Below are 24,827 nucleotides of genomic sequence, written 5' to 3' on the forward strand. Positions count from 1 at the left end.
GTTATCGCTATAATAAATTAAATTTTAATTCCTTTAAAAATTTAAAAAACCTTAGATATAGAATAAGTGATTTTAGTTGTTTTATTTATCCTAATCCTTATGATAAACTCTTAATTCCTGAATTTTTTAAGGAGTTTTAGCTTATTAATTATAAACAAATATTAAAATAATCTTAAATATCTTTAAAGATAAAAAAAAAACCTTAAGATTAGTTCTAAATATTCTAAATATTAGAACTAAGCAATTTATTCGCTTATTTTATTGAATTCTTCCCCTTAAATTTGATTTTATCTTTTTAAAATTTAATAAATGATTTTATTAATTTTAATGATTTAACATAAAATTAATTTATAATTTATTACCCTAAATTTAGTAGTTACTAGATTCCAATGTTTGTAATTTCATTTTCTCTAAATAATATCAAATTAAATTTATGATACAAATTATTTAAGTTACACTAAATAAAGTTCAAGATGAGTAAGAAGTGAGCATTATCTAATCTAAATACCTAAATCTAGCAAATTATCCCCAATTTAATTAGAACTTTTTTATTTTTTAAACATATTTTTTATTAAATCTAAAAAATTTGTTTCAAAAATATTTACTCAAATTAAAGAAGAAGCTTTTTGAGATTTTTGCAGTTTTTTAATCCTGACATTTAAAGTGGTTATTAATAAGTGCCTAATTAATTTGAGCTTTATTTTATTTTAAATATTTTAAAATAATATTTTAACAATAATTAGAATTTACTAAAAAAATAGCTTCAAAGAAGTTAGATTCGAGATTTTTCCTAAAACTTGGCTAATATTTTCAACTGCTTGATTAGAAATCAGTGTATGCCTTTTTTTATAATATTTGATTAGAGAGTAAAAGATTTATAAATACCACAAAAATTATATAAAACAAAAATCTTAAATTAAGAAACAATAATAAATTTTCAATTTACTCTAAAGTAATTACTAAATCTAAAAGATTGCAGCAAAATCTTAAAAACTGAGCTAAATTTTCTACACCCAAATCTGAAATTTAATTGTGACTTATATTTATTTTTTTATAAATGAATTTTTTTTATGAATTAACAAACTAAAAATATAATCAATCTATTTAGAATTCTAAATTAAAATTGAAATAAATACAACTGTAACAAATTCATATTTACCCTAGATAAATTTCTAAATTAGATAAGTCTAGCTCCTAAAGCATTTTGCCTAAAAAAATGAGGCCCAAGTCAGTAATTAGGTTACTCCTTTTAGTAAAATAATATGCTGAATTAATATAATAATAATAATATAAAATTAAATACTCTAGATGCAGGATTAATTTAACCAAACTTTTTTTTTGAATAAGTTTTTCGCATAAAACTTATATCCATTTATCATTTATCTAGTTATAGCTTTTAAATAATTAAAATTTCTATTGAAAATAATAAATATCTACGCTAAATTTAGATTTAATTATTTTATATTTTTGTACTACTCAAAGTTTTCACTTAAATTTTATAAATTTTATTCATCTAATTGAAGGTACCTAAGGCAAAAAAAATAATAAATGGTATATCTTCAAAATAAAATTTAGAATTATACCCGAAATCTAACTCTATATCTTCAATATCAAAATTAGTGCTATCTATGAACTTTTTATGTTGAAAAGTTTTTTATTTTAATAACAAATTAAATAAATAAATACTTCTTTAATAGTTGAGAACATTTAAAGTTTTAGCTTTTTTGTTAGTTTTCAATTACTTTTTGTAAATATAATTTGTTTAGGATTTATATTTTTTAATAAAATAATTGAACTAATCAATAAAAGCAATAAGAATCTTAAAATAAACAATAAAATTTAATAATTTCACTCTTAATAATTAAAATTTGTGAGTCATTAAAAATCTTCAAAGTAAAAATTAAAAATTACTTTTTCTGCAAACTATTTTACAAACCATTATTTATTTTTTTAATTTTAGTTCAAATATTTAATTTTTAAGCAAATAAAATTTACTTTTAAAATAATTCCAAAAATAAAAAATTTTTTTTTTTTTAAATTAAGTTTTGAATTGCTTAAATTTTTGATTGAATTCAGTCAATAAAAACTGTTTAAGTACTTAAATAAATGAGTTTTATTTTTACATTTGAATAAAAAACCTTATTTTTTCAACAATTTAATTAATATTATTTGCAACAAATTTAACAATTTGTGTGTCTGAATTGTTACGCAATCACTTTATTATGATTAGATTATTAAACCCTTAAATAACTGAACAAAATCTAAGCAATATTTAATTTTTGCTTTTTATATAAGCCAAAAAGTAAATAGATAAATAAATATCTGTATTAATTAGAGTAGAAATGATTTTGATAGTAATAACTATTATTTTCTTAATAATTCCTGGAATTTTAAAGGGTTAAATAATAAATGTTAATTAAATATACTCCCCTTTGTTTCATAATTAACTGTAATAAAATGATTCTAACTGGATTCCTTTAAAGTTAAAGGCCATTTCATTTAATAATTGGATCTTTTTGTCATCTGGATTCAGTGGAATTACTGTTATAAGCCAGGAAGGTGATTAAATCTTGCAGATAGAAAACATAGAAAACAACTACATAGAGTCATTTGAAGTTAATTCAGATGCATCATGCATTTTTATAGGGATCCGTAATTCTTTGAGGGTGTATTCTCTCACATATTTAAAAAATAACACTAAATTGTTTGAGTTTTAACTTTAATCAACCTACACCTTTCCAACAGATATCTAAAAAATGGTTTACAGTGAGAGCAAAGAGCTGTTAGTTGTTGGCGGGAGATAGGGATAAGTTATTGTATATGATACTACACATAAAATTAGTATCAAATAAGTTGCAGTATTTAATACAACATCTGGAGTTATAAATGGTCTTTTTATTTCCAAAAATGGAGATTGGCTTTATATAGCTAGCGATTTGGTAGGCCTATTCATGCTCAAGCTACAAGAAATTACACTTCCAAAAGACTCTCTAGATAGTCGCTAGATCTAATTAATATTAGCTGGTCATGGTACATATGGGATCATATCTTACCAAGTGATTGCAACTTCAGATAATTTCTACATATTTGCTATTGATTTTTGGTATGGTTTTTTCTATGCAAATTCTTAGTAAATTGTCCAAAGTAGTGTAAATTAATATCCATTTAATATTAATTTTAATGCATATTGGCCTTTTCACTAATTTAATCCAACATGTTAGTCATTAATTCTTAATTCTCAAGAGACTTTTTTATTTCTAGGAGTGAGATCTTAAGGTATTTTTATATTCGATATTAGGGACAGAGAGTAAATTAAATTTTTCTAACAAATCAACTCTGATTCTCTCGTTTATTCAATTTAGTTTTCAATTAAAGAAGACTTTCTATATTTTTCGGATGCAACAAAAGTCTTTACATTTTAGCAAGAATAAATTAATTTAAACGAGAATTTTCCAAATTTGTTCAATATCCACTAAATAAAATATGGATAGCTTCCAACTTAAAATTATAAGTGGAGATGCTACACTGATGCGAATGATGATTATCTAATTGGAGCTTTTGACTATTCTGGTTTGTTCATTTTCCCTATCAGACAAAATCCTTACAATTTAGATACGTCTGTTTACAAATTTTACGACTTGCAAGTAGACTCTATTTACTTTGAACCTTCTGGAAAATACATGGTAATTCCTTAATACTTTTCTGAATATCTACTAGGAATTTACTAGTATGAGCCGCTTGATAATAGTCCAGAATAGTAAAATATATCTTTGGAAAATACAAAACTGATTAAATAATATGACATAAATTAATTATAAATAACTGAAATGATCACTTTTAGTTTCGATAGGTAGTACGCTGTTTAGACATATGGTATAGGCTTAATCATTTACAATGCAACTGATATTTTCAACATTTAAATTCTTTCTAGATGGAATACCCCAGATTTCATGCAAGGAGAAAACCAAGGAGCATGTATAACTAATGATAATAATTGGATATTAAGCACAATAAGGTTGTTTGGTGTTTATCTTTTGAACATTTAAGATAAGAGCAAACCATTTTTATCTGACTACAAATACACTCTTGGTGGAGAAAGTATAATTATTTCATCATTTTAAAATTATGCTTACCTAATCGATGGAATCAAAGGATTTGCAATAATAGATACAAATTTTTTTCCAAAAATTAATATCATATCAAGGATTAGCTTACCAGGATATTGTGTTATGGGTTTACTAATTTAAGATGAGTAATATATATTTGTTACCACTATGGAAAGAGGAATGCTCACTTTAATTGACATTAGAGATAAAAGATTCCCTACAGTAGTAAATGCAATAATATATGAAAAGCAATATGGAATGGCGATTTGCATGCCTAATAATTCAAATTATATTTTTGTTACTACTTCAGCAGGTATTATTACCTTTCCCATCTATAGTGGTGTAAAGATGCACACAAGTGTGAGTTTAATTTCATAAAATCAGCTCACATAAGAGGTTCGAATCTCTAAATATGAGAAAAGAAATATATAAGGTGATTAAAATACCCCAACGCTCAACGATGAATATATTTTTTATGTTGGAGAATAAATCTAATTTAATTTTGCTATTTTATATCCTATTGATGAAAATATGCACATCAGTGACATCTATTTTTATCAAGATGGATAAATGGTGAAATTACCTTCTTTCTTTTCGTTTGATTAATTCTAGCAGTCTATTTAATTTTAAACTGATAAGGCTTTGCTTGGAAGTAGCAAAGTAAATTTGAATCTAAACATAATACTTATAAAAACAGTAATCCCATTAAATTCAAACTCCTTTATATTTAATTAATAAAACTAACTTGATAAAGCTATTACTAATCAATAACAATCTCAGTATATTTACCAGAGCCTCTTATAGTAAAATATTTTAGATTCTAACTCAATAATTAGTGAAAGTTATGATTTTACTAAAGCTTTAATTTTCGATCTTACAGTTTAATAATAAATTTTAGATCCATCTGTTTTCTAAGATTAAAATTTAAAAAATATTGTTCTGCCATAAATTATTTGGAAAATAAACCTATCATTGATGAAGTCTTTTTACATAAACCCAATAAAATTCTATATATAACCATCTTTGAAATTTAATAGCACTTAAACATCTTAGTTTATCACAACTAACTCATAAGCTATTTCAGTTACTTTGCAAATCGACAACAAATCTGGTAAATTGATATTACGAAGTGTCTTAAGTGTAGCTTTTTAGATTTCTGATTAGAAAGATCAAATTATTATTACTGGAACTGTTGTTAATGTCAATGCTGTTTTATAATAAAAAATAGTCTTTGCCAATATAACAGAGATAACAAGCACAAATAGTTCAAATATTACAATAACAGTAGTTGATAGCATAAATTATCCAATAGTTTAAGTTATTCCTATCTTTTAATGCTAATTCATATCATTAAAGTAGCAATTAGTGCTTAATGCATAGAATACTTTATAAGATTAAATTTATAATTAATTTTCTGAAGGAATTCTTTTTATTGAAAGTGAAATTACTATTTCGTTTTCACATAGTACATTTCTAGTTGAAGATGTATCAGATATATCATATGAATATTTTTATCTTACCTCAAACGGTAATTACATTTCTATTCCTCCAAATTTATGGCTTCAGTAGATGGATGGAAGTTCGCTTACCCTAAAAGGGTAAACAACTGCAAGTATGTACCTCAAATCATACACTTTCAAAATTATTGCCTCTGATGGTTATACAAAAGCAGAAGACACCTTTACAATTATTATAAGTGGAGTACCATTGAATTATGTCTTAAATTTGTTATTTAAAATCTTAGGTCCAATTGTCTTTGTTTTAGGCATGTACAAACAAAGAAGCATCTTCTTAAATATCATATTTAGTAATAAAGTAACATACTCAGAAGAAATTGCAATCTGCAATCAACCATTTGTAAAATAAATAATAATGCTCGGATCTCTCTAGTAGGATTCTAAATAAATTGTTAACTAGTTATTTTCAAAAGTATTGGTCAAAATGAAACAGCAAATACAAATAGATTCTTCAAGCCAAAATAAAGAACGTAAAATTAGTTTTGATTTAAAATCAGAATCTGAAAAAGATAGTAACATTTTTAACATTTGCAATAACTCAAATGAAGATTTCAAGAATTTTCAAGAAAGCAAACTATAACTCACATAAAAGAAAATAAACCCTAAAAGCTTAGAAAAAATGACCTAAAGTATTAGTAAAAATAAGAAACACTCAGTAAGGTCGATCCTTGAAAGAAAGTATTTAAATTAAAATGGTTCAATCAACACAAGTTAAATAATTTGTGATATCTAATCTTACAATTTAAATCTAACTCAGTCAAATTTTAATTATGAAAATGAAATTCAAGATCCAAATTCTAGAATTTAAGTAGCCATTAGAGCCTATATTTCAAGATATTTCTTAAGTCTTGATAAGAAATCTTAAAAAGCTTATGAAAATATTAAGCGTTACTGTTTGTAATTTTTACATCAATAAGAGAATGATTGGTACAAATAGATAGTTATTATAAAATATGATTATGACTAAAAGGATATTCAAAACTAATAAAACCTCAGCATATTCCCAAAAATAGACTTTCAATATTTGATTCTAACTCACATTTTTCAATCTTTTAAGCTCTTTCCAGATAAACTTTAAGAAACACCTAATAATTTTAAAGAATTTTTGGAGTTTGAAGCAAAATACAAGACTAATATAAATATTTATTTAATTAGAGATGTTATTTTTGCTGATGTTCTTGGTTTTAAGTAATTTTCTCCATCTAAATTTAAGCCTTCAGTAGGTTAATCAATACATCTTTTTTCATATGAAATCAAATAAATAATTGCTTATAAGAAGAAAAATATTAAAGATTGTTTAAAGCCTGTCTTTAAATTTTTTAATCTAGATTATACTAAATATGGAATCTCCAAGAATATGAGACTCCCAGCATGGATTTATCTAGATCAGAAACGAGGTATGATTGTCATGCGTGGAGTTCCTCAGTACGAAGACTCAGAAGAAGTCTTAATTAAAATCAAAGATTACTCTGGCTATGTAGTTTAGCAATTTCTGTTAAAAATCAGAGCTAATGCAAGCCAATAAATGTAAAATAACGAAAACACATTATAAACTCTAAATTTATCTAATTAATACGATTTAAATATTAATCATAGAAAAAGCTAATATAAATTTAATACCTCTCCCTTTTTTAAATACAAAGATAATTCTCAGATAAACTTTTCTTAGTATTTTTTTTAGTAACAAGATTAAACGAAATCAATAGATAATTAAAAAAATAGTGGTAATTTTAAATTAAGCTTGCCTAGCTAATAGAATTTAGAACTTCAATCTTTAGAAGAAGAAGGGAATACATTCAATTAAAAATCACTGAAAATTTAGTAAATCATAGATTATCAATTTAGGAGAAACAAAAATAGCAAAAACATTACATAAATTAGCAATACTACTGAAGAAATCTAAAAAATTATAGATAAAGACTCTTAAATATTAACTCTTGAAGACGATATTTCTTCAACCAAATGTGACTAAAGGCGAAATAGTTGATTCAAAATATTTTCTACATTCTAAATTTTTTTAGATTTTAATATTATTAATTTCTTTAAACAAATATAAATAGATAGTATAGCTTTTTATAAATAAATTTATATTAATCAATTTCTTCTTAGGTTTTTAAAGTGTTTTTTATAGTTCAAATTTATGTTTTATTTTATACAATTATTAAGAAATTTTATACAGTTGAAAATAATAAGTTTGATCTCATCTATTAAAAAATGGTTTAGAAAGTGAAAAATAATCAATCATAAAATTGAACAAAAATAGAAAAATCGATCCAATTTCTATCAAATTTGAATCATTTTTAGTATTTAAAAATTTTTAGAAATTAATTTTATAAAATTAAATTAACAAAATTAATTCCGTCAGTAAATAATTAAATTATTTATTCATTTTTTACTCTTAGTGATGAATATTTATTTGGGTTTAATAAGCTTTTAAATAAAAAAAATAAACTTTAAATTTTAAAAAATAAATGTAAGTAAGTAAATAAAATGATATTTCTTAATCCCTTTAAAATATTTAAGTGATTTGATTATTTTTTGTAAATTTTTATTTTATTACACATACTTAAATATTCAAACATATAAAACTATTTTAATAGATAATTTTTCATACTAGTAAAAATTTAAAAACTAATCGCTTGATTTTGTAAATATTATTTAATATAATCAATTATGTTTATTTTTTTTCAGCTTAATAATAATAATAATTGCTTATTGTTAATTTTAGGTATCTTATACTCTGCTAAATCTTTAAATATTTTGCAAACTATTCAAGTTCCTTTTATTTTAATTTCAACTAACTTTTTTTTTAATTTTAAAATTAAAACAGATAATTAAAAAATACTTACTCTAAATTTAATGTAAGTTAGTAGAGATTCTTATAGCAATAAAAATCAAATGAATCTTTACTCTCACATAATTTTAAAGGCACTTTGCTTTTTTATTAAAATATTGTTTATTTTGCAAAAGTTATTTATTTATTTACATTAGCTGTAAATGTAAATTTTAAAGATTTTGGCATTATGAGAAGCTGTTCACTAAGCCAGAGAATCCTTTTTCAGTAACAAAAGTCCCTCTTTAAAAAAAAATTAATATTGATATTTAATTATTGAAATTACGATAAGAAGAGCACAATTTTTTTAATATTTTATAACTTTGGGATACTTTATTAAATAAACTTAATGCCCTCATCAGATATTTTATTATTGCTACATAAATAAATATGAAATTTTAAATTGTTATTTTTATGATAAATTAAAAATACTTAAATATAAGATTAATTGTTTCAAGGGAGCTACAGCCTAAAATAAATTATGAAAAATATTCTAGTGCCTTATCTTCTAATTTATTGGAACTTTAACAAAAATAAATAAAATATCTTTATGAGTAATTTAATTTACTTTAAGAATAACTCTAGCTTTTTTAATTTTTTAAAGCACTTTTGATTTGAGTCAAGACTCATTATTCCTTTGCTAGTTATCTGATTTAATCTTATAAAATATATTTGATTAATCTGGCTTGAGAAAAAATTATTTTTACTCAAAAGATAAGCTCAAACTTTTTAAGGACGTAGAATTTCCTATTGTTGAAATAATATCCTCAAAAAAATTATCATCTACAAAACTTTTACTAAATAAATAAGGTTTAATGGATTACTTATATTAAAGAATTTACTCAAAGCTTAAATTTAATTCCTCTAAATTTTCACTTTTTAGAATGCAATCTTCAAGGTATTTAAACTTGAATTGTTCTTTTTTTGATGAGCTATTTATATATTAAAACCATTAAAAATTACTAATTCCAATTTATTAAATCTACTTTTAATTTATTTGTAATTTTTTCAGCACATTAAAGTTTAGGTTATGTAACTTTATCATTAAAAGAAAATACTTTACTTAATTTTAAATTTATTTATTGTTTTACATCTTCTAAAGAATGTAAGTATTTTTCTTATTATGAATCCATTTTTTTTTTGGATAAATAATTATTAATCCTTTATTAAATTTTTTAGAAGTTAAATGAATATCAAAAATAATGAATATATTTTTATTTTTTTACTCAAATTAAAATTTTAGTTAAATTTTATTAATTTTATTTCAAAGATAGGCACAAATTTAAAATTAATTTCAAAAGTTCAATTAATAATTATTGTATTTTTTAAAATTTAAGTACTCATATAAAAAAATTTTTTTCAATAACCCATCTCTAACTTCTACTATATTTTGTACATTATAACGAGTACTATTAAAATTTAAAAATCAATGTTGCACTTACTTATTGTCATATTTTTTTCTAAAAAAAAACTTTATAAAATCCTATTCATCTCTCTTATAACTATTTGTTTCTTTTATCGAAATAAAATCTAAATAAAACTAAATTAGTTTTTTAATATATTTTTAATTAATAAATTAAATTTCCATTAATCATTATTCTAATTTTTGAAAAAATAAATAAATGATATAACAGAAAAACTATAACAATCTAGAAGATGTAATTATTTATTTTTTATAAATATCCATTAAATTTATTTTTATTAAAAAAAAAGTTTTTAAACTCTTCGCTATAATCTCACTCAGTTCTCAATATTAATTTAAAGTATATTTAATTTATTAATTTTATTATTATTAATCAATCTTTTTTATTTTATTTTATTTTCAAGTCACTTACAATATTATTTTTCTAATAGATTCATTCATTTTATTTTAACAAATATTTTTTCTTTATTTTTACACATTTTAAAAATTTTTTTTATTTCAAATAAATTTATTTCTAATTATTTCATATTTTTTCTTCAGTTTTTTTTCTTCTAACCAAATAATTATTTATATTTTCTTCAATATTTTCAAAGTTAGAATAAAATTTGTGATGAAGCTATATCAGGCTTGTGTTCTGCTTTAGTTAAATGCCTTAATCTCTCAAATTTGACACTTAATCTTGAGTAAAGACAGTTAACTTGTTTTCAATTTTGATAATTAATTATTAATATAAAAATGAATTTAAAACAATAAATCTTATGAAATTTATTCATTTATTTATTAATTTTTTATTTGAATTAAATTTCTTTTTATTGTGTTCCTGTTATTCTTTCTTTCTTAATTAATTTAAATTATTATTTTTTAATTATTACTTTGAAAAATTTATTTCTTATTATTTCACTTTATCCTTCTAACTAAAAAATTAATTATATATTTTTCCTTCAATATTTAATAAGGTGGAATTAAATAAGTGCTATAGGTGCATCAATATTAGGTTCTGCTTTAGCAAGCTGCACTAATCTCTCAAATCTAAGACTTAATCTCTAGTAAAAACATTTTATTTGTTTTGGATTTTATGTTTTTTTAATAAAAATAAATTTAAAACAATAAAACTCTATTAATAAATTAATTTATTTATTAGCTTTATATTTATTTATTTTTCTTTTTTATCATGTCTATTCTTTATTTATTTTTAATTTAACTCATTTATTTTTTCATTTTCAACTTTGACTTTGATTATTCATTAAAATTCTTATTATTTCAAATCTTTTTTTTATTCTTACCTAATTAGCTAATTAATTATGTATATTTTCTTCAATATTTAAAAAGTACCAATAAATTAGGAGATAAAGGTTCAGTAGATTTAGTTTCTGCTTTAGCAAAATGCCAAAATCTCTTAAATTTGACACTTGATATTGGGTAAATAATTTTATTTGTTATGGATTTATATATTTTTTAATATTACAATTAATATATATTAGCTGTCTATTTGATTTATTTTTCTCTTATATTTTTCTTTCTTTACCCATTTAAAAAATACATTCATTCATTTCAACTTTTTTTTGATTTTAAATTAATTAATTTCTTATTATTCATATTTTTTCTTTATTTATTCCTTAAACGAACTATAATAATTTTATTTATTTTCTTCAATATTTAAAATAGTGGAAATCAAATTAGCACGTTTGGTGCTTCGGGCATAGGCTCTGCTTTAGAAATATACCCTAATCTCTCAAATTTGGCACTTTATCTCTAGTAAAAACAATTTACTTTTTTTTGGATATTTAAAAAAAAATGAATTTAAAAAAGTAACTTCTTTTATTTTATTTATTAGGTATATTTTTCTTTTTTATTAAATTTATGTTTTTCATTATTTTAATATAAATGATTCATTTTTAATTTTTACATTTTTAACTTTTGCTTTTATTAATTCACATATTTTCTTCATTTTTCCTTCCAAATAACTAAATATTTACATATTTTTTTCTTCAATATTTAAAAAGGTGGAGTTAAATTGGTGAAATTGGTGCAAAAGAATTAGGTTCTTCTTTAGCAAAATGCTCTAATCTCTCAAATTTAACACTTAATTTAGGGTAAAAACAATTTATTTATTTTGAATTTTGATATTTTTAAAATTAAAATAAATTTAAAACAATAATGCTCTTTTGAATTAATTAAATAATAATTATTTTCTTCAATATTTAAAAAGTGAAAATTATATTGGGAATGAAGGTGTATCTGGCTTAGGTTCTTCTTTAGCAAAATGCACCAAACTCTCAAATTTGACACTTAATCTCTAGTAAAAACAATTTATTTGCTTTTTATTTTGATATTTTATATAAAAATGAATTTAAAACAATTAAAATTTTTTAATTAATTAATATATTATCTTTTGAATTAATTTTATCTTATATTTTTTATTTTGCTTCAGTTTTTTTTTTGTTTCTTAATTAAACTCATTCATTTTTCAATTTTACTTTGATTGTTAATAAATTTGCTTTTTATTATTTCATATTAATTCTTCATTTTTTCATTCTTCAAAATTTAAAAGTACCAATAAAATTGGTGATAGTGGTGTATCAGGCTTGGGTCTTGCTTTAACAAACTGCACTAATTTCTCAAATTTGGCACTTAATCTCTAGTAAAAATAGTTTATTTGTTTTAGATTTTTTAATAAAATTATGAATTTATACATAAAATCTCTTTATATTTACTGATTCATACATTTATTAGCAATTTATCTGATTTATTTTTCATTTTTATTCTGGTTGAGTTTTCTTTCTTTCATTAATATTTAAAAAGGTGGAATAAAATAGGTAAAGAATAGAATAGAATAACTCGCACATATAAATGCACTCAGAATACATCTTAAAATTAATTTTTATTTTATTTATAAATATATTTTTATTTATTTTTTATGTATTTTTATAATTATTAATAATTCAATCAATATCTAATTTTTTTTTTTTTTTTTGATTATTTAACATATACCCAGTTTCCTCTTTTTCTCAAAAAATCCAAAACAAATTTGGTAATTTAATAACCTTTTTTTAATGGTTTATAAACGGGTAAAAAAGTGTAATATGACAATTATGAATTATTTAATGAAACTATGGCATATATTTTTGTAGTTAGATAGTCATTAAATTTTATAATTATTGTATTAGCTATATTTTTTTAGATAATTTTATCTTTTAAAACTAATATTAATTAGTTTTTTTAAATATTAAAATTCAAGCAATAACAGTAAAAAAGTTTAATTAACAACTAATTTTTTTAATTTTATATTGAATAAATTAGTCAAAGAGTATATCTTTTGGTCTAGTTTTTGCATAATAAAATCAGCTAAAAGCTAAAAAATAGTATATAATTCCAGTTATTCTTAGTTTTATATAAAAATATTAAATCCCTTTAAATAATTTAAATATTTACTAAAAGTCTTTTAAAGTATAAAAGAAAATAATAAAATAGCATATTAACTACTTGGTAAAACTAAATTGCTTCTTTAAAAATCATAATGTATATATCAATAAAGACCTTAAATAAAAACACTGCTTTATTCAGAAAAGGTGAGTGTTTAATTTTTTTTTCTGAAGATAATTTTCCTTAAAAAGCTTCTTTCTGAAATAAGTTAAATCAACTTGAATTAAGATGATAATGATATTTTAATTGCGGAATAATTAGATATCAAAAGATTAGCTTAATTATTGTAATTAAATGATTGAAAATTGATTGAATATTATTTGAGCTATTTAATCTATTTTGTTTTTATCATCTATAATTTAGCAAAATAAAAATTATCTGAGTAAGTAGTTTATTTAAATATATTCTAATATATATATGACTGATTATTCTAATTATTTATTAAGATAACTATTTAACAGATGTAAATATTAAATTTTTAAAAATAAAATTATATTATTTTCAAAGTTTAATTTCAAAAATAGCATCGATATTTTTTCTATTAAAAATTTCATAAAGGTATAAGAGGATGGTAATATTATTATGTTAATCATAAAAATTATTAAAAAAATTGATAATTATTTATCACAATAATTTAATTAATTTTATGATTATTTGATGCTTATGTAATCCCTTTAAATGTAACTCTGATAAAATTGAATACGCTGGTCTTTTTTTTAAATTATAATCAATATTTGTTTCTAATAATGCATTCATTAGTGATTAAAGGTAAATAAAAAAATTTCCCAATTTAAATTTTTACTAAGCACATATTTTGCAAACATTTTAATTAATAAGAAAAAAAAATTTCATATTGTAATTAATATTATAAAAACTACTATTTTAAAAAAACTATATAATTTAAATGGAGTAGCGTTAATGGCAAACAGTTATTTATCCATTATCATAACTTTACAATTATAAATACTCAAATTGAAAAATCTATACATTTTATTCATTTTGATTTATTTGCGTTTTGTTGATTACTCATTTATTTATGAAAGCTATCTAAAAATAATTTGGAGAAGTTCGATTGTTTAGCAAGCATATTCTTGTTTGTTAAAGACCTAAATTAATAATCAATAATTATAAAATATTAATAATTTTTGTATTTAATTGAATACATCAAAGTAAATTTATAGTAAAAAGTTAAATAAATAAACCAACCAACGTATAAGAAAAACAATATATTTATATGCGAATATTAATCCCCTTATTGATATTTATTTAATAACTAAGCTAATTTGTATGGTCACAGAATTCTAATATAAATTTAGTATATTCGCCATTTTACTTAAATAAAATAGATTTTACAGAAGATTAAGGAATACCTCTCACTATTAGAGTTGCGTAAGATAAAGATTTAGTTTTTATATCATTAGGATTTAAGGGCATATAAGTAATGGATGAAACAGGTAGCAAATTAATCTTTAAATCAGCTTTAGGTAGAGATTACATAAGCGCCTTTGATGTAACTAGTGATGGCAATTATATTTTAGTAGGATTGAATTCAGAAATCAAGGTTTACCAATTCATTAATCCTCTAAATTAATTAAATTTACCATAATAGTTTATTTAAGTAGGATAATGTAATTTTCCAACTCAAGTGGAAGATTTAATTTATGTAAAAGATATAAAAATAGCTGTAGCCGTTGGAATGCTAGGAAGTGTTGTTGTCTATGATGTTGAAGTAATGTCAGAAGTATATATTCTATCAACTTATACTGTTGATACTCTTCAGATTACTGGCGTATCTGTTTCTGACGATGGTCACTGGATTTATTTGGCTTGTGATATTGTAGGAGTAGTTGTTTTAAAGATAAATATAATTCCTCCTTAGATTCCTAATGATAAAAGATAAGCAACTTTACTTAATGCTGCAACAGGTGTCGGATATAGGAAAAGTTGGTATGCTACTGCAACACATGATTAATAAATTTTATTTGAAGTAGAGATGTGGTTTGGCCTATTTTATGCACCATTTAAAAACGTACTGGCAAGTAGTGAAAGCTAATACCCTCTTAAATTAAATTTCACTGGTTTTTGGCCATTTTCACAAATTAGTCCTACTACATACATCCTCTTGATTTCATCTAATGATAATTTGCTTTTTGTAGCAGCTAGATCGCAAGGTATTTTCATATTTGACATCAGCTAGAGAGATAATTTTAGATTTTATCATTAGATTTAAGTTGATGCCCTCGCTTAATCAGGCGTTTTCTCTAGAACTGAGCAATATTTATATTATTCAAATTCGATCAGCGTGTATACATTTGTACAAAATAAACCTAATCTTAATAATCAATATCCTAATATTTTCAACACCAATTAAGCCATTGAATTAAGTATGGATGGAATTTACAAATGGAGGTGCTACGTAGATCCTACGGATAACTATTTGATCGGAGCGTTTGATTATTCTGGATTTTACATAATGCCTTTCTATTAAGACCCATATAAGTTAAATTTAGACACTTCAATTAGATTGAGTATTGAGTCTGATTCAGCCTACTTAGACCCCGATGGAAAATATCTTTACATTCCTTCTTTATATTCTGAAAATTTATTAACTGTATTACAGATTAAGCCAGACAGTACTGATCCAACCAATTCATAAAATATATCTATTATGAACCCAAAAATAGTTTATTCTTATCATACAGACACAGTTTAAATGTCTGAATCAATTAAATTTAGCAAGGATAGGCAGTACGCAACTATAACTCACTCAACTGGAATCTTAATATTCAACACAACAAACCCTCTTGACTTTAAACTGATCAAATATTGGGAAAATCCATCATTCATAAGTGGAGAAAATCAAGGAGCTGTAATAACTCACGATAACAAGTGGATTGTTAGCACTGTTAGAGCTTATGGAATTTATGCTTTAAGTTTTACTGATAAAAATAACATTACTTTAGTGGACTATATAGAAACTTTAGGTGGAGAGGGGATAGAATTATCAATTCTAACTGATCAATATGCTTATCTAATGGATGGAATGCTTGGTTTTGCTATAATAGACTTATACTCTTTACCTAAAATAGATATAATCTCCAGAGTTAGCTTACCTGGCTGGACAAGTATGATATAGCCTTTGTTTGATGAGTAGTATATGCTTGTCGGTTAAATGGAAAAGGGTATGCTTTCTCTACTTACTATAAAAGACAAAATAAATCCAAGGAAAATTAGTGCTTACTAAAGAGATAAGCAGTATTGTGTATCTATTTGCATTCCAAATGATTAGTCTTTTGTTTTTATTGCTGGACCTCAAGGAATAATTAGTCTTCCTCTAACAAGCAAAGTAATGATTCATACAGAGGTAAGCTAATTAATATCAAATGGTAGTACAAATACTACACAAAAATTTGATTAAAAACTATCCCTAGTAAACACTACTGGATTAAGTTAGGATGACTTTGTCTTTTCTGTAGGATAGATTATCTAGTTAAATTTTGTTATACTCTATCCTCAAGATAATATGAAGATCACTTCTTTACATATTTATTAGAATGATTAAGTCTTAGATTTACCATACTTTATGTCCTATAATCCCTCAACATAAACTTTAGTAATGGCTATCAGTCAGTAACTACTTTAGAATATTGCTGGTGGAGTCGCTTTAAACACTATTCTTGTTGAAACTGTGATTCCACTATCTACAAATAACTTCATATATGATGCTGATGATGCTGATGATTTAGCAGTTACTAATTCTGATTAAGCATAATTTATTATCAATTATTTGTAACACTAAGGAATAATTAATGACAAATATACTTTAAATTCTGGGTTTAATCCTAATAACTACTAAATATTTGATGACAATTTCCTTAAAGGTTAAATTCTTACTAACGTTACTTCAAAAGACTACCAAAAAGCCTCTCAACAATTTATAAAAAAAGTTATCATTACTTTAATATAATCTCAGTTTGTGAATTCTGTTATTTATTATGTAAGACCATCTCTATTTTTCTACTACTAAAGTTCCTCTCCTTCCATTTAAACATTATCAGATTAAGTTGTTATTGAAATTCAATCAAATGTAAATGATGGGATTTTTGTTTAGCAAATTTACCAAGGAGTGATTTCGTCAACTTCTTCTACTTTTAATTATCTAAGGCTTAGTGGGTAGCTTAATTTAGTCAATAATATTTTATAAAATAAAATAATATTTGCTAATAAAACAGTAATACATATGGATGATTAAATAAATAATTCTACTTAAATGTTAAATATAACTATTTCTGATTCTATTAATTTTCCAATTGCTTACATCCTTCCTCTTAATAGATGTAATTTTATTACCCTAAAATAGTAAATATAAGAAAATCCTAATAGTACTTTACAGTAACAAATCAATAGACTCTTTTCGAACTCAGAAGTTGCTATTGAGGAGGATCTATCAATCATATTTGCTGATAACACATTTTAAACTTCAGATGCTTAAACAATTACATATACAACTATGTACACGAAAGGAGATGTTGATAATGAGGAAGGGTATAAAAAATTGACTTAGGACTTCTGGCTATAATAAGAAGGCAGCACAAAATTGTCATTCCATGGTACTGTACCTACTGATTCGTATCTAGAAGTTTTTTCATTTAAAGTGAATGCTACTGATGGTTACACTTATAAAATTAGTAAATTTTAAATTAAGATCTACGCAATACCTTTTTCTTATATTTTTAATCTTCTACTTAAAATTCTTGGTCCATTCTTTGCAATAATTGGTATCTACCAAAAAAGATGCATTATTCTAAACATGATATTTAAGAATAGTGTGCACTTCGATGAAGAAATTGTTGAATGTAATTAAAAATATGTTAAAAAAATCATTATGCTTGGTGATAGCCATTAAGACTCAAAAATTATTGTGAACCTCTTATTTGCAAAAATTGAGTAAGAGTAATCGAAAAAAAAAAATGTATAAAAATAAGAAGAAATAAATCATACTAACCCTTCGATGATAGATGAGGGTCATCCTTATTGTAATGATTAATAATTAGATGAAAATAATATTATTAAAATGGTTTAGCAAACAAAGTTAATGACAACTAATAAACCTCCAAAGGTAGTTAATATCAAAAAGACAAAAAATCAACTTAGTGCTTTTAAATCTTAATAAAAAACTCACCCCGCTGAAAAGCTTTATTTAAAGTAAGATGGAAGTATGAGCATGTCTAAAATAATTAAAGATATAATATCTTTTAATTTAATGAAAGTTAGACAAATTAACTAGAATAATATTGCTGATTTGAAAAATGTAAATTCCAGGTTATATAGAGGCATAAGATCTCATGCAGCAAGATATTTACTTTAGTTAGATAAAAAATCATAGCTTGTTTATGAGTTCATTAAAAGTTATTGCTATGAATATTTGTAAAAATCCTTAAATGATTGGTACAAGGCTTTGGTCAATTTAGACTATAAATAAGAGACAGATGATAAAGGCATTTTAACAATCTTCCCTCAACTCTCTATAAACGTATAAAATTTAATAAAAATTATATTTTAAATAAATATTTTATCAATCGAAGAAATGTCTTAAATTAATAATTTCACTTAACTTATTAAACATTCAACAAATAAACAACTTGATATTAACTTCTTCCTCATCAGAGAAGTATTATATGCTGATGCTCTCGGTTATTGCTCACACATACCTTCCGTTCTATAGCCCTCTGTAGGAGAATCAATTCATTTACATTCATATGAAATTTTATAAATTATTGCTTTTAAAAAAGAGTAATACAAAAATAGTTGTGTGAGATTCTTAATGAGCATGCTTAATTTAGATTATAATAAATATGGAGTTTCTAAAAATTTAAGGCTTCCTAAATGGTTATAATTAGATTAAAAACATGGTATTTTAATGATTTATGGTACACCTTCTACTGAAGATATAGATGAAGTACTAATTAGAGTATATGATCTTAGTGGATATGTAATAAAATAATTCTCTTTAAAAGTTTAAGCTTCTGAAAAATAAAAATTTGTAAAAGATGAATCTCTATTTAGCATACCTGATGAAAGTGACTCCTTATTTTAATTAGATTAAGTTTTAGATGATAATTAGTAATTGAGTTAGAATTGTACATTTAATATCTAGCAAATTTCTCCAATATATAACAAAAGAGAAAGATAAAAAACTTATAAGTCAATTTATAAAAATTCTACAGATTTTAGTCCCTAAAAATAAGCCAATGAAACATTTAACTCAGATACATTTTTTTTCTAATAACAACATATTTTAAAGTCAAAAACAAAGGATCCTGTTAGTATTTAACTTTATGAATTCTAAAAAAGAGATAATAGTAAAAATTCATTTATAAAACATAATGAAACAATATCTTTCTCTCATTAAAACTCATTATTTCCATTTAAAACAAATAATGATTTAATTTCTTTAAACTATCAAGAAACTATTAATGAAACTTAAATAACAAATTAAGACACATTATATAAAGAAAAGTGAAGTTTTTTTATTTTATGTATATTTTCTTTTTATTATTGCTTTTATTTATTTAATGAATTGATCTATTTTTAAAATAATTTTTTAATCTTAGCCTACCCTAAGAAAATAGTTATAAGTTATTATTTTTAAATATCTGGTAAATATTATTATATTTAATTTGAATCTGGGTTAATAATCTAAATATAATATTAATATCTATTTATCTTCTTTTAGGTAATTTATTTAGAGTCTTACTTTCTTTAATTTTATTCAGTTTTATAATTTGTATATAATATAAACAGTTAATCAATTGATTAATAAAATAAATTAATTCTTAAATCTAAAAAAATATGTTTAATAAATTATTAATTATCTTTTTATAAGTAAATTTTATTTAGGTACTCCTGGCTAAGTAGTATATTGCTCACCTTTAACAGATGTATCATGTTTGTGATATACTGATAGGAGTATCTGATAATAAGTATCTTCAAGTAAATTATATATATCTTATTATGATGATGCTTAAATCTTAATAGGAATACTTGGAACTTACTATGCTTCTTGTCTTCTTGTAAGATTATAAAATTCATTTGTTGAAAGTAGCTTAAACAGTTGTACTAATACTGCTTACTTTTCTGGAGAAATATAATGAGTTGAAAATACAAGAAATCGTATGACAAATAGTCGTTTGGTAAAACGGATTGTCTGTTTGTAATATAGGAACTTTAAATTCAATAAAATAAATGCTAATAGTGATTAATCTAGTTGTGTTTCTAATACTGGTAGTTACTCTAAAAATAATGGTTGGACAGACTCAGATTGTAATATTTGTAATGATGATACTTTGAATTCAACAAATTAAAAGGCTAATACTGACTATTCATCTTGTTTAGCTAGTCTAGGTGTTGATTCAGATTGTGCTGCTTACAATTCAGGAACTTCAAATAAAATAAATGTAATGGCTAATAGTGATAAAAATCTTGTGTTGTCAGTATAATCTAGAATGATTGGACTGATTAAGATTGTGGTGTTTGTAATGCAAATACTATAAATTCATCAAAAGTAGAAGTAAATAGTCATAATTCATCTTGTTTAAATAGTTCAGATAGCGAATTAGAGTAGGTGACAGGAATGATTCAGATTGTGCTGCTTTTATTGCAAGAACTTCAAATGTAATAAAATTAAAATCTAATATTAGAACCACTATTTCTTGTGTAACTGTATGCATTGGAAACACACTTTGATTTATTAGATTGTGATTGTGCTACTTGTAATACAGGTACTTCTAATTCAACAAAAGTTAAAGCTTTTTAGTAACTATCCTCTTTTGTATAAGTACTGGTAGTAGTAAAAGAAATAGTTGTTAGAATGATTTAGATTGCATTACTTGAAATGCAGGAATATCACACTCAACAAAATTAAAAGCTAATAATGACTAACATTATATTGTTAATTCAGGATGCCGTAAATATAATAGTGGTTGAACTGATTCAGATTAAGCTGCTTGTAATGCAAATACTTAAAATTCATCAAAAGTAAGTGCAAATTGTGACTAAAATTATTGTTCAGCCTTTTAGGGAGCTGCTCTAGAAGTAGCGGTTGAACCTATTCCTATTGTGCTGCATGCTAAGCATATACTTCAAATTAAATAAAAGTTATAGTTAATAGTTATTAATCTTCTTGAGTTATTAATACAGGTAGCTTTACTAGAAACAGTGTTTGGACTGATTCAGATAGTGTTGTATCCAATTCAGGTACAGCAAATTCTAAAAATAAATATGAAATCTGATGAAAGTAGCCATGTTACTACTTTTAAAGGATAGGGTGCAAATGTTCCATGTAAATAGACTAATGTTCCTAAGGTGGCAATAAACAGGTTTTGTTTTAAAATTATTTGCAAATAATCGATATACATAAAATAACTGCATTGAATCTTGTGTAACCCCTAAATAGATAACATCAATTTTGAATTATTATTTTTGTGGTCTACATAACAATTAAATCATATTTTAAAATTTTAGTTTTAAAGGTATTACCTAACCTGAGTATCTGATTAAATTAAATAAAAAATATCAAGTTTTGATTTGCACTTAATAAATATTTAAATTAAAAGCAAAAGTATAAAAATAGTTTGCTTTTTATCTGCTATTAATAAATTATAATAAATTCATTGTAAAAAGTAAACTGTGAATTACACTTTTAGTAAAAAAGTTTGATAAACTCCTATACATGTATAACACTAAATAACGAAGCAATTTTATTTGCATACTGTTTTACATTATGATAATAATAATAATATTTATTAATTTATGCTTCTGCTGATTAATGAATAATTAGGAGATTTTTAAATTTTTTTAATCATCTGAATTGGACCATGTAAGAATCCTTGTGCTTAGGATCAGCCAATCTGAAGATGGGCATATTTTGAGTACCATCCTAATAGAAATTGATATTTTATTAATAAATATCTTATCTAATAATTATTTTATTTAATTAATTACCCAATGAGCAGGTTGGTGTTTAGCAAATCTTTGAGAAACCAAGTTAGGAATCCAGTAAGTATCAGCTCTTAACAAGTGACCGGGTTATCTACCGTACCATCTGGTAGCTTCAGGAATGCTATTAATGAATTAATTAAATTTTTAATAAATCATATATAATAGGATAATTTTTTTAAAGCAATTATTAATAAAAGTGAAATAAATATTAAGAGGTTTAAGAAATTCTAATTTATTTAAAGAATTATTTACTTGTTTTGAACAGTAGGAATTCTGATGTATTTAAGAGCCTTCATGACATTGTCGTAACATCTGACATCCCAACTAAATTATTTTAGAAAATAAGTTAATTTAATTAGTTGTAAGACAAAAAATAGCTTTTGTATTATCAATTGAAAATAATGTTTACTGGTTCCATCTATCAGCAGCAGCAACGATTTGACCGTGACCACTGAAGGGGAAGGGATTACCCAAATGATCCAAAACCTTAGCAGCAAAGGCGTACATAACGAAAACTCTAGCGTAGAAGTTTCTTAAAGGTAACTTTATTCATATAAAGAAAAATATTAATACATAATTAGCAATCATCAATTTATAATTCCTGTAATTAACTATCTAACTAACTATTTTATAATGCATATTAGTGTTGTATCTTCGTATATTATTAGCATTTATTTTTAATTTCTTATATCTGTTATTTCAAAAGAATATTTTAGATTTTTTGCATCATTTTATTGATTTAAATAAGTAAGTATTTCCCTTTTGCAATAGCATATTTACATCCTTTAAATAAATTATAACACTGTATTGCTTGCTATAAATCTTTTGTAAATCCTATTTATTAAAGGTCTATTTTCTTCATTTTTTGATTCTTTTTTTTCCAATTAAATTTTTATATGATTCCAAAATCAATTTCGTTTGACTTAAACTAGTTTATAAGAGCGAATAACCTATTATTAGCTTTTTCATTGATTATTCAATTAAGGATCAAATCATTGTTGTATGCCTTTTTGTTAAATATATCTTTATATCTTAAAGGAGTATCATGCAAGAAATAAAATTGGTTTTTTTTGATTCGATTAAAGAAGAAATTGGATATTCTATAGAAATCAATATATTTTTCAATAAGAGCTATAAAGATCTGCTTTTATTCGAAATAGTTAGTTAATTAGTTAATTATTTAGAATTATCTGAATTAGTGGTAGAAATGGAGTTTTTTTTTTTACTTCTCTGAGAATTAAGTAAGAGAGACCGAAACCACCGAGGAACTTTTCGTAGGTCCAGTTTCTGTAGAAGGTGTGGTTGGGAGGGATCAAAACGTATCTATCAACAACTTGATTGAAGGAGAGAGATCTCAAAGGTCTCAACAACTATTTTGAAAATGAAAATGAAATTAATAGGACTAAAAAACAGCTTTTAATCAATTTAAAATGTCGCATTCTAACAATCCCTATTTTCGTTTAACTTTTGCTGTATATTTTTTTGTTTTGATTTGCTCAACTTTACAGTTTAAACTATCTTTTTGCAAAAATTAAAATTGATGCTATTTAATTTTGAAATGATTTGTTTGGATGAATATCAAAAATTTTCTGCTTTTACTTCAGCGAAGTCACTCTTGAACTTTTCAGAGGGTTCGAGGAAGTATTCTTAAGTCTTTCTGTTGAAGACAGGTGAGAAGTTTTCATCTTCATAATCTTGAGACTTCAATTCGATGTTGGAAATCATTTTATCGTCATAGGCGTCCTAATGAATTTATAAAGAGATATTATGATAATTGCAAAAGAAAATGAAGTAATTTGATGCAAGAATAAGCTAACTATTTTTGAATTTGAATAGCTTTCTAACTGTTCTAAAACATTTTTATCACAAAATTGGACGCTTAGCTTTATTTTTTGCTTCAAATTAAAATAATTTGTTTTTAAATCCCTACAGCTTCTTCCTTAGTGCTGAACCATAACTTGGCTTGTCCTTCCTTGACTGGCATCTCTTCTTTCTTTTGTATGAAATTTTCTTTTTTTTTCTTGATTTATTTTATTTATTTGCTTTGTTAATTTTCTTTCTTTTTTCAGATTTATTTTATTTTTTTCTTTTCCTTATTTTTTCCCTTCATTCATTTTGTTATTTTTACCTTTCAATGATTATTTCCATGTAAAATTTACATGGAAAATCCCTACTCCATCATTGTATTTATATGTATTTATTTATGTAGAAGAGTCATCGTATAGATGCAATTACTTTATTGATCTTTTGATATGTTCATTTTATTTATTTAATAAAATCAAAACTTAATTAAAAATTGAGTGAACCTACAAACCAATTCTTGTTAAATATCTTTTGAAGATATACTTGATTACTTATTAATAACTATGTTTTGCATCAAATTAAATCCTAAATAAATTACTAAATAATAAATAAACAAATCAATAAAATCACTTTCAAATTATAATTCTTTCTTTACTCTTCAAAAGTAAATTTTAGCTATCTCATTCATAAATTTAATTTTTAAAAATCATTAAATTTTATAA

At 23.2% G+C, this 24,827-nt stretch overlaps 7 protein-coding genes across 7 annotated transcripts; 4 read left to right on the forward strand and 3 right to left on the reverse strand. All coding sequences in view use genetic code 6, as the record gives it.

The window, feature by feature from the left end:
• Positions 1 to 401: 401 nt before the first annotated feature.
• On the reverse strand, positions 402 to 1,707 carry TTHERM_00649020 (kinase domain protein; the record flags this gene model as incomplete). The annotated part of the gene is made up of 9 exons (XM_001032296.2): positions 402 to 543; positions 606 to 695; positions 751 to 840; positions 947 to 1,036; positions 1,160 to 1,246; positions 1,304 to 1,393; positions 1,438 to 1,527; positions 1,584 to 1,633; positions 1,687 to 1,707. 9 exons carry the CDS (start codon positions 1,705 to 1,707, stop codon positions 402 to 404), a joined length of 750 nt encoding a protein of 249 aa, XP_001032296.2.
• A 635-nt stretch (positions 1,708 to 2,342) lies between these two features.
• On the forward strand, positions 2,343 to 7,610 carry TTHERM_00649030 (calpain family cysteine protease; the record flags this gene model as incomplete). Its single annotated transcript, XM_001032297.1, has 1 exon — positions 2,343 to 7,610. One exon carries the CDS (start codon positions 2,343 to 2,345, stop codon positions 7,608 to 7,610), a length of 5,268 nt encoding a protein of 1,755 aa, XP_001032297.1.
• Positions 7,611 to 8,231: 621 nt separating this feature from the next.
• Positions 8,232 to 9,589, reverse strand: TTHERM_00649040 (hypothetical protein; the record flags this gene model as incomplete). The annotated part of the gene is made up of 10 exons (XM_001032298.2): positions 8,232 to 8,424; positions 8,473 to 8,559; positions 8,610 to 8,699; positions 8,743 to 8,832; positions 8,889 to 8,978; positions 9,025 to 9,114; positions 9,164 to 9,253; positions 9,299 to 9,388; positions 9,443 to 9,492; positions 9,548 to 9,589. The coding sequence occupies 10 exons, from the start codon at positions 9,587 to 9,589 to the stop codon at positions 8,232 to 8,234; spliced, it is 912 nt and encodes a 303-aa protein (XP_001032298.2).
• A 489-nt stretch (positions 9,590 to 10,078) lies between these two features.
• Positions 10,079 to 12,209, forward strand: TTHERM_000649049 (cyclic nucleotide-binding domain protein; the record flags this gene model as incomplete). Its single annotated transcript, XM_012797726.1, has 8 exons — positions 10,079 to 10,114; positions 10,170 to 10,219; positions 10,473 to 10,562; positions 10,836 to 10,925; positions 11,209 to 11,298; positions 11,545 to 11,634; positions 11,883 to 11,972; positions 12,089 to 12,209. The coding sequence occupies 8 exons, from the start codon at positions 10,079 to 10,081 to the stop codon at positions 12,207 to 12,209; spliced, it is 657 nt and encodes a 218-aa protein (XP_012653180.1).
• A 2,534-nt stretch (positions 12,210 to 14,743) lies between these two features.
• Positions 14,744 to 19,825, forward strand: TTHERM_00649050 (calpain family cysteine protease; the record flags this gene model as incomplete). The annotated part of the gene is made up of 1 exon (XM_001032299.2): positions 14,744 to 19,825. One exon carries the CDS (start codon positions 14,744 to 14,746, stop codon positions 19,823 to 19,825), a length of 5,082 nt encoding a protein of 1,693 aa, XP_001032299.2.
• A 491-nt stretch (positions 19,826 to 20,316) lies between these two features.
• TTHERM_000649059 (cell surface immobilization antigen) lies at positions 20,317 to 21,048 on the forward strand (the record flags this gene model as incomplete). The annotated part of the gene is made up of 3 exons (XM_012797727.1): positions 20,317 to 20,375; positions 20,558 to 20,872; positions 21,003 to 21,048. The coding sequence occupies 3 exons, from the start codon at positions 20,317 to 20,319 to the stop codon at positions 21,046 to 21,048; spliced, it is 420 nt and encodes a 139-aa protein (XP_012653181.1).
• A 1,114-nt stretch (positions 21,049 to 22,162) lies between these two features.
• TTHERM_00649060 (hypothetical protein) lies at positions 22,163 to 24,286 on the reverse strand (the record flags this gene model as incomplete). The annotated part of the gene is made up of 7 exons (XM_001032300.2): positions 22,163 to 22,240; positions 22,306 to 22,423; positions 22,555 to 22,626; positions 22,712 to 22,845; positions 23,529 to 23,672; positions 23,902 to 24,045; positions 24,233 to 24,286. 7 exons carry the CDS (start codon positions 24,284 to 24,286, stop codon positions 22,163 to 22,165), a joined length of 744 nt encoding a protein of 247 aa, XP_001032300.2.
• Positions 24,287 to 24,827: the final 541 nt, after the last annotated feature.

This window comes from Tetrahymena thermophila (assembly GCF_000189635.1).
Source record: "Tetrahymena thermophila SB210 genomic scaffold scf_8254644, whole genome shotgun sequence".
NCBI classification, from domain to species: Eukaryota; Ciliophora; class Oligohymenophorea; order Hymenostomatida; family Tetrahymenidae; genus Tetrahymena; species Tetrahymena thermophila.